We start from the raw sequence: 10,170 nt of genomic DNA on the forward strand, positions 1-10,170 counted from the left end.
TAGAGAAATTAGGCCATCATGAGTGAGGAATATATGTGTGTGTGTGTGTGTGTGTGTGTGTGTGTGTGTGTGTATTAATTAATTTTTGTGAGGAATATTTTTGAAGTGTAAAAAAAATCATTTCATCAAAGAACAATGATTACTCTAACTTAAGGGATAGAGGGTGTTTTGTTTCATTGGTTTTTTGTTTGTTTGTTTTCAGTTTCTAAAATAATTTTCCCCCTTATTCAAATACGCTTAGGTGGCTTTATTTTGAAGTGTTTTTTAAAAGTATATATTTTCAGTATTGACTATTTTTCTGCCTTATTAATCTTGGAGGATCCCTTAATTATTTTCTGAGAAAAATGTTCCTATCAGGTGTGGTGTGCTTCCTCTTTAAGACAGCTATGCACACCACTCAAAAGTGTAATTGGTATGAAAGCCCAGGTAGTCTCGATGCCCCTTAGAGAAGGATGAGCAAGAGGAACACCTTTTGCATTGCTCCATATTTTTGTGTAATGACTAGGGAATTTTATACAATGAGAAGCTGAGCAGTGTAATCAAGATACTGCTTATCTCCCTCCCCACCAAAATTTTAAATTTTGAGCCCTACTTCGTCTCCTCAGTTGGGTCTCATGATATCCATGTCTGAAGAATAAGTGACTGGGAGGGGATTGGGCTACTTGGAGAGAGATCCATTAAAGAGGGATAGTAGTGTAGAGTTTTAGTATAGAAAGTATATCAGCAGATGGAAACTTAGAGAAATGAATCAATCGGAAATAGCAAAAAGCACATCATAGGACGTTCCCAATTAGGGCTAGTCAAAAATCCCAATATCCAGGAGTTACGGAGATTCACTCTTCCAGCTCAGAGTCATGTGAAGGTGTAGAAAAATGTATTTCTTTTAAAAAATATATTTCTTGAAATGTGATCATTCTTGGAGGCTGAAAAAATACTTACTGGATATAAAAAGGTGTTTTACAATTTAAATTCTGAAGACCAATCCACCTGAAGTACTGTGTAATTCCTGAATTGTGATTTTCAAAGGCTGAAGTTTGAGGGATTATTTATATATTTATGCAGCTTCAATGAACTTGCTCTCTTAATGTTGTTTTATAACTCAGTTTTAAGGTTGAGCTGAATATTATTCATGCCACCTTTTTTATGTTATCTCTTTAGACAAATCTTCAAACAATTTTTAACAAATAGAGTGCTAAAAGATCCCAAGCAAAGGAGATTTTTTAAATCCAATGATCTCTATGAGCTGTTTACTCTGACTAGCCCTGATCCATCCCAGAGCACTGAGACAAGTGCTATTTTTGCAGGTAACTTTACATAAAATCACTTACTTTAAAGTACTAAGCCGTACAATTTTCTAAGATAACATTAGTTGTGTTTTTCTCCTTTAAAGGAACTGGCTCAGATGTCCAGGCACCCAAACACCGTTTTAAAAGAAAGATTCAAGCAGCCTCTGGGGTAGACCATGATGTTCCAAAATGCAAAAAATTACCAGGTGCTAATATAGCTGCAAATAATGCTGTATCACCTGAAGAGAAACCTAAGTTTGCAGGAGCTGAAAGACACGCACTGACTTCTGATAGTGGCGAACCTTCGCCAGGTGACTCTCAAACAAGTAATCTTCTAGAAAGCAGTGGCACACTTCTAGCAGAGGAATGTTTGAAGATAAATGCCGTTTCTAAACTAGAAGAGCCATCGGTGATTATTGGAAACAAGGAATTTTCTGATTATCCAAGAATCAGTGAAATATGCAGGACACCTGGTGAAGAAAGCAGCCAGCTTCAGACAGCGCCTGTTGAGGAGAATAAACAAATGGGGAATAATTTTTATAAGTGCAAGTCAAAAACAAAACATCATGATATGGTAGAAGAGAAGACACTGGAGAAATATCAGAGACAAAAGGAAACGCCAAAGTCTTCTAAGCATCGCAAAGATGCCAAATTTGAAGGGACTCGAATTCCACATTTGGTGAAGAAAAGGCAGTACCAGAAGCAAGAGAGCGAGGCACAGGAACGGAACAATGATGATTATGTATTGGAAAAGCTTTTCAAAAAAGCAGGTAATCCTCTTGATAAATTTTTCACAAGTGAGCTAAGAATGGAAATGAATACTTCTAGAAATAGTAGCTGTTAATGAAAGCACTGAAAGGACTCCAAACTAGAAATATTTTTCTTTTAAAATTCTTATTTCAAATGTATTGACATTTTGAAAATAGTGTCTACTCTCTTATCTAAAGATTTACAGAATTATACATTATACACTTCAGACAACAGTACTTATCACTGCTTATGTACTACACGTTTTAAATTGATTTGTACTGTCTGAACATTAATAGCCAATTTCTCAAGCACACTTTTTGGGGGTTTTTTGTTGTTAGCAGAAATGACTATGAAATAATCCTGGGCAATTCAATATTTATTATGAACTTAGACTTTCTAAACTGATTTGTTGTTGTTGGAGGGGGGCGGGTGCCATTGAGTCGGTTTCAACCTACAGTGACCACATGTCCAGCAGAATGAAACACTGCCCGGCCTTGTGCTTCCATCACGTTGTTCTCATATGTGAGCCCGGTAATGCGTCCACTGCGTTGAGCCGTCTTGTGAAGGTGTTCCTTTTTTCACTGCGCGTACTGGTATCTCCTGACAGCATGTCCACAGTAAATGAGTTGAAGTCTCACTTGCCCTTAACTCTTAAGGCAGCATTCTGGCTGTTCTTCCAAGAGATTTGTTTAACTATTGAAAGGGATTAAAATATATAAATTTAGTTATTCATTGATGGCTAAAAACAAAACAAAACTGTAGTAGCAGCTCATCCAGAGGTCTCTTATAATAGTCACAACTGAGTTGGCATCAGCACTTACATTCGATGGCTGTGAGAGAGGTAGGTAATTACCCAAGAGAAATGGAAATAAACGTCCATACAAAGCCTTGTGTATGAGTTTCATAGTAACTTTATTAGGAATAGCCAACAGCTGGAATCGGCCCATTGTCCCATCAATAGGTGAATAGTTAAGCTAATCATTGTATATTCCGGCAGTGAATACTGCTCAGCGTAAAAAAGAAAGGAACTATTGGAATTATTGATACACACTACAACATGGATAGGTACCTCAATAATTATGCTAACTAAACTATGGTTCTACTATATAAAATTCTAAAAAAATACAAACTAATATATAGTGACAAAGCAGAACAATGGTTGCCTAGAGATAGGATCAGCATGGAGTGGAAGGATAGGATTTCAAACGACACAAGGAGACTTTTGGGGTAATGGAATGGAGGTGTTGATTTTTTTATTATAGTAATCGTTTCATAGATCTTTCAAACCTTATTAAGAAGCTTTAAATAGTTGCATTATACCTCAATAACACTCATGGAGTAGGGGGAGCAAAAGTCATGAATGAGCTCGTTGTTATCTTTTGCTTTAGTCCAACACCATAAGCTCCTTCACATAGTTATGGGGGTAAATAAAAGAAGTATTAATATAAAATCATGAAAACCTTTATTAAATAAAAAATCAAAATAAGGAGCTCTTGTCTCAACTTATCTTCCATTTAGTTCTATATATTTCTGAAGGCAGTGTTTTCAACAGTTTAACTCTTCCCCAAAGAATTGTGTACTCTTCCATTTAGGCCATCAAAACAGGAATTCTGGCCTCCTTGAGGGCCTCAAATCCTGTTCCTTCTCAGTGTTTGAGTTTCGGGCACAAAAAGAAGTCTGAAGAAGCTGTATCAGGGCTGCGGTGTATCCTGGGTAAACTTTGAGCATGAAGTTGGACTGTTTACTCTGATGAATTCTTGGAGAATAACCCTTGCCATCCTCATTAAAATAAGCCGGAATGTAGTTGTGATGGGAAAAAGACCTTGCCACAACGTTCCTGGCATTTTTCTCACCAATGCAATTTTCTATTTTCTTAAAAACTTCTTCATAATCAGCCACCATAATTTATCTTTTGTCCTTCAAAAAAAAGATCTCTCAAGATTATCCCTTTGGAATCTCAACAATGGACCACATGAATATCAATCTCCGTGACCTGAGGCCCAAAGAACTAGATGGTGCCTGGCTATAATTATGAAGTGCTGTGAAAGGGATTGCTAGATAGAGGGAAAGGAAAATGTACAACAAAATTCAAAATCAAAGAAAGCCCAGGCTCAGTAGAGTGATAGTGGAACCCCAAAGACTTGACCTGTAATCACCCTTCAGGTTTGAAAATTAATTCACTCCCATGACTGATCGTCAGCCAAATGATAAACAGGTCTATAAGGGGAACAGTAACACCAATGAGATACAACCATTTGAGATCACCAGGGCAGCATTTACCCGAGGACAAGAGTTCGGTAAGGTTAGGAAAGAAAAAGGAATGGAGACAGGAAACTCAGGGAACTAGTCAGGTAAATTATGTACATTGTATTAATTATTGAGTGGAAAGCTGATCTGCTGTATAATCACCACTCAATTCACAGTAAAAAGTTAAATACAAAACAACAAAACAGGGTTGTCATAACCTTATGAACTGACGTCTCTACCTTGCATTTAACTGGCCCAGCAATATCCTGTAGAACCAACTGTTGTTAGGGAAAAGCTTAAGAGAATTTGCCTGCATCTCTCCACCAATCATAGAGACACATTTGGACACATTTTGTTTGGAATAAACCTGTTGATGTATGGACTTGGACCCTAGTCCAAAGTCAGAGTCACTGCCATTATTAAGTCCATACTGTCCTATAGGAAGCCTATAGGACAGAGTAAACTGCCGTGAGTTTCTGAGACTGTAATGCTTTCTGGGAATAGAAAGCCATCTTTCTCCTATGAAGTGGCTGGTGGCAGCTCAGCTTGAAACCACTGTACCACCAGAGCTCCTAGGACCCCACCCCCAGTAGCAATACTTTTTGACTTTACGGAACTCTCTTCTCCAAAAGTAAGAAACCTGTTGGCCATTATTCTCAATATATTGACATCTAGGATGTACAAGTAGCAGTTTTATAATTGTTAGCTCTTAACTACTGCAAAAGGAGCCCTTGGATGACATAGAAACTAGGTGTATAAGTACTAACTGCAAGGTTAGTCATTTGAATCCACCCAAAGGTGCCATAGAAAATCTACTTCAGGAAGGTCACAGCCCCGAAAAACATACGGAGTCATTTTGCTCTGTACACATGCTATGAGATGGGATTGACTCATTGGCAACTAACACCAATAACGGGGGGATTCGATATTTGTTCACATTTCTTTTTGTCAGATTGCTCCATTCAGAAGTTACTTGTGTAGATTCTTCTCCCACTGAATTGTGGTGTGTTATCTACTTAAAATAATTACTTAAAACCCATCACTGCCATCAAGTTGATTGCAAATCATAGTGACCTCACATAGGGTTTCTGAGCCTGGGGACCTTTATGTGAGCAGAAAGTCTCCTCATTCTTCTGCCCTTTCACCCGGGTTTGAACTCCAGTACTTCCCAACAGTGGCAATTAGGTTTCATTTCCGATAGTTCAGTTCATCTCTTTGTACATGTGTTCCTTCTAGACGTTCCCCCCAGGATGCACACACACGTTCACTAAGTTCATGGAAAATGAAATTAGAAGGTAATTTTTTCCACAATATTTTTGAAGCCCCAGTGTAAGCATTTAAGACTATGGATTTTCTTCTAACCACTGTATTAAATACATCCCATAAATTTCCATATAGCATGTTTTCATAATCACTTTTTAGAAGCTATATACTTCTACTTTGCATTTCTTCTTTAACACAGGAAATTTGTTAATAGAATCTTCTGCTTTTAAATTTCTGGGTAGACAGAGGTTAAATGTTAAAGCTATGATTAAAGCATTATGATTCAATTCTGGTATTTGAGAAATTCTGTTACATGGGAAGATAATACTTAAGGGTACACGGGCTTTGAGCTAGCAGTGAATTAGAACTCTTATTTTGCCACCTTTGGACCAATCTATCCTGACTGATTCACTGTGTTCTTATCTGTAAAACAGGAATAGTACTAGTCTTTACTTTGTGAGGTGGTGGTGAGGTTAATAGGAACATCATTTGTTAAGTACCTGGGTCACGCAATAACAGGAGGTAAAGTATTCATTATTTGTACTGTTACAGCTCAGTAGAATATTATATATAAAGCATGATTGTACTTATACAAACCGAAATGTCACTTGTGCTTGTTCTTTCATTGTTAGTTGGTGTGCACAGTGTCATGAAGCATGATGCCATCGTGGATGGAGCCAGTGCGGATTATGTGCTGGTGGAGGCCGAGGCCACCAGAGTGGCCCAGGATGCTTTGAGAGCACTGAGACACTCACGTCAGCACTGTCTGGGAGCTGTGTCTGGTGTGCCAACCTGGACAGGCCAACAGGGGATTTCTGGCGTGCCAGCAGTAGTAAAGTAAGAGGTTGCTGCCCTTCTGGGCTTGTGACAAGGTGAGGTAATTATGCTTGAGCTAGAGTTAGGACAGGTGAGGCAGCTTACCTTTGAATCTCTGAAGCCATAGAGAAACCCTGAAGGTAGGGTTGTAAACTGAGCTTTAATCAGCTTAATTTAGGTGACCGGAGAATGGAATTGCAGTTTTACTGACTCTTCATCTCTATCCTACTTCTCAAAGCCAGTTAGTGTTCAGGGAAAGGAGAAGATGGTGTCCTTAAAAATAGAGATACAGAATAATCACTAAACTTGAATAAGGCCATTAGTGAATTTACATTACTGTCATTTTCAGTATGCTCTTTTAGAATAATTTTCCAACTAGAGTCTGAGACTTGGTGGTACCAGCATTGGGTTGCTAATTGTAAGGTTAATGTTTCAAAGCCACCAGCCTCTTCTCGGGGGCAAAGGACGAGCCCTAAGATACAGCCTCAGAAACGATGTATTGTCGCTCTGAGTCAGAATGGACGTAATGGAAGAAGACCGGTTTCTAGTGTATATTGAATGAGAAGGTTGCTGGTTCTCCCCATGAGGCAGCTGATAATTTCCAAGAATAAAACCAAGAGAAAGGCCATAGCTAGTAAAGAATAGCTTTGTGGATAAAAAATTTTCCAGGACCATTTTAATTGCTGAATGGTTATTTTGCTTTCTTAAGTTACAAAAGTCAACATGCATATTATATTTACTGTAATTGTTTTCCTGACTTAGGAGAAGATTTGGCCTGAAGAGGAATTCTAATGTTTCTGTTAAGAATCCTTCTTTAACATCTCCAAAAGAGAAATACCAGGTAACAGGGTAGTCGTGTTTGGGGGAGTAAGACTTGCCTAGTAGGTGAATTGCTTTGAAATTTACCTTGTTCCAGATGTAAAAGGAACATGGCTACCCCTGGTATAATGATACCCTGATTACATCTCTGTTGTTTGCACTAATTTATGAAACACCTTCATTTGGCTATAAATGGGCCAGTTAACTTCCTAAAATACAAAATATTTAATCCAAGATAATGTAGCAATATCTCTGCTTTGCTCTCAGAAAGCTAACACAGGGATAGGTGAGCTGTGTGTGACTGCTGATGCGGCATGCCATTGCCAGCGTTTAAGAGGAAGCATCTGAAACCCCATGCTCTCTAAAATGAAGGCAAGAGCATTCATTGCCTTGAATGTGGTCATCCATGATTTCATGGCAGAGTGCCTGTCTCCACCCTGTTTACAACACCCTGCACACTTCAGTGCTGCTCGAGCGAGGGCCAGTACTCCTCACCTTACTCACTAGGCCAAACCCCATCAGTAAAGACTCTCCTTGGTCCTTTCTGCATAAGATTATGTTAGTGGTAAAAATTATAAACTACAAAAATCTAATTTTAGATCAACATGAGCCATTGAAGAATAGAAAACCTCTTTGGCATCCTGTATTCTTTCAACAGAAAGTGTTGAGATGTTTGCAAAGTCAGATCCATCCGTGTTGGTGTTTTAAGGGAAAACATAGGCTCAGAAAAAGTGAAAAGACTTAAAAGTGAAGTAAAATAAGTACAGTCACACTATTGTTCCTTCATGCAGAATGCCCAGGTAAAAATAGTGTTGGGAAGACAGAAGCAGAGACACAGGTGTTTCATGCTGTTGACTGCCACATGTATATATTTACACAGGTGTTTCATGCTGTTGACTGCCACATGTATATATTTATGGTATTTCAAAGCCTTTGGGGATGCAAACAGATAAATGCCACTATCTTTTTCCAGGATGGCGCTGTGAAAAACGATCACGCTCGTGAACATTTTAGTGGAAAATCAGAGGATGCTGCCTCTCCATCCGTGGCTCCCACCTCGTCATCACTGTTGACTAAAATGAGAGCTAGAAACCACCTGATTTTGCCAGAGCGCCTGGAAAGTGAAAATGTGTCTCTTCCTGAGATCTCTTCCCCTCTCCTTTCCCTCACGGAACATGATGACCTCTTGGTAGAAATGAGAAACTTCATTGCATTTCAGGCCCGAGTTGATGGCCAGGCCAGCACACAGGAAATCCTCCAGGAGTTTGAGTCCAAGTTGTCAGTGTCACAATCTTGTGTGTTTCGAGAACTGTTGAGAAATCTTTGCACTTTTCATAGAACTTTAGATGGGAAAGGGATTTGGAAGCTTAAGTCAGAGTACTGCTGAGCAACATGCCTTTTTAAGAATTTAAATTGACTTTTTATATTAGAAATTTCTGATTATTAATCTTGTGATTAAAAATCATATTTGTGTCCACAGAAGTTGGCTGCACCTGGTGTTTACTTTGAATTACAACTACCTCATAACTAAAGCTTCAAGGAAAAAGAATCTCCAAATTTCAAAGCTATGATAACCTGATTAAGCAGAAAATACTTGAAGTGATTCTTTTTCCACTATGACTTACGTCAACAATTGGGCCTACCACTTACTCCTTGGAACACGTTTGTGTTTTACCTAAATAAAAGACTGTAAGGGAGCACATCATTGCTCATTTGGAAGTGTGTGAAACAAATCTCAAGACTTTTAAAATATATTGGTACTAAAAACATGTCTTTAATATTGACCATTATTTTGATGTATAAGTTGTAAATATTTAAGTTTATGATTTGCCACTAAGAAAAGGATCAGATTTATTACCTTTCAAATGGTCACGGTAATTGCCTTCCTTCTGAGTTAGTGTTAAATTGGCAGATATCTCTATCCGTACTGAATAGAATAGCTCAATCATGAATAGTAAGATAAGCATTTGGTAGAAAGAACCCAGTTTACAATGCCTTTACTTTAAGGGTGTCTTTCCTCCTCTAAGAGTGACCGTTGATTATAAGAAAAGGATAATATATATATATTTTAATTGTTTTAATAAAAACTACAAGTACAAATAAAACAACTCATATACATGCATATACATCACTCCAGGGCCTACACCCCAGAAGTATCATGAAGTGATCAACAGCCCTCCTCATTTTTAAATGTTGATAGATGTCCTTAAATTTATTTCTTTTTATTTGTTGAGCTTACTTTTGGCTAAGGATAACGATTATATGAACGCATCCTTGTTTTCTTTTATCTGTGGTCTTCCATCTTTTGACTTCATTGTAGACTCTCTTTTGTGTTAGTGGTTTGGTTTTCAGCTGTGTGGCCCTTCTCTGGTTGTTGCTTATGTGTTTATAGTTCTGTGTTGGTAGTGTTTTCTTGTTTCCTTATTGTTATGTTATCTTCTCTCCCCCCCTTGTTTTTATTATTTTCTTGAATTCATTGTATTGCTTAAATTTCTGTATCAGTGACACAAATTTCTGTACTTATGTTTTCTTTAGCTTGATATCATCTGTATTATGTTTACTTTCATTCAGTGTCATTGCTTATTTCTTGCTTATTCTTAAAGTGGGCATATAGGTCCAGATCTTCTGTTTGTTCTCTGAGACAAGAAAGATAGCGTCCGAAGTGGGAGGAGGATGCCTGTGATTGTCTGTGTTGTAGTTGGAATATTTAGGGTTTGCTTTTAGTGTGACAAGGATCACTCCTTTTAGACAGAAGTCAATAGTCTCATCAGAATTTACTGTTTTAGGGGGCCTGACTGGTTTTATAATTTAACTTAATTTTTTGTTTGTTTTAATTTGATTCACTGAATATTAATAGAGGAAATTAAATTCTTTTTCTCTAATCTCCCACCAGTATTTACAAGTCATGGGTATTATTATGCATGTACACACACAGCCATAAAAAAATTGTGAGCAAATGGAATGAAAAGATAATAGTTTTTTTTTTTTT

The 10,170-nt window shown here is 37.8% G+C and overlaps 1 protein-coding gene across 1 annotated transcript in view; it reads left to right on the top strand.

Annotated features, from left to right (window-relative positions):
- ERCC6 (ERCC excision repair 6, chromatin remodeling factor) overlaps nt 1-9,747 on the top strand; it is a 111,281-nt gene extending 101,534 nt beyond the window's left edge. Inside the window, exons 17-21 of the mRNA XM_045283654.1 lie at nt 1,159-1,304; nt 1,391-2,056; nt 6,179-6,383; nt 7,125-7,203; nt 8,155-9,747. Coding sequence (XP_045139589.1) covers nt 1,159-1,304; nt 1,391-2,056; nt 6,179-6,383; nt 7,125-7,203; nt 8,155-8,568 — 1,510 coding nt within the window. The 3' untranslated portion in view covers nt 8,569-9,747. The remainder of the gene's footprint in view (nt 1-1,158; nt 1,305-1,390; nt 2,057-6,178; nt 6,384-7,124; nt 7,204-8,154) is intronic.
- Nucleotides 9,748-10,170: the final 423 nt, after the last annotated feature.

The sequence above is a fragment of the Echinops telfairi genome, unplaced genomic scaffold (genome assembly GCF_000313985.2).
Source record: "Echinops telfairi isolate 266 unplaced genomic scaffold, ASM31398v2 ScPeMD7_7465;HRSCAF=8503, whole genome shotgun sequence".
Taxonomy (NCBI): Eukaryota; Metazoa; Chordata; class Mammalia; order Afrosoricida; family Tenrecidae; genus Echinops; species Echinops telfairi.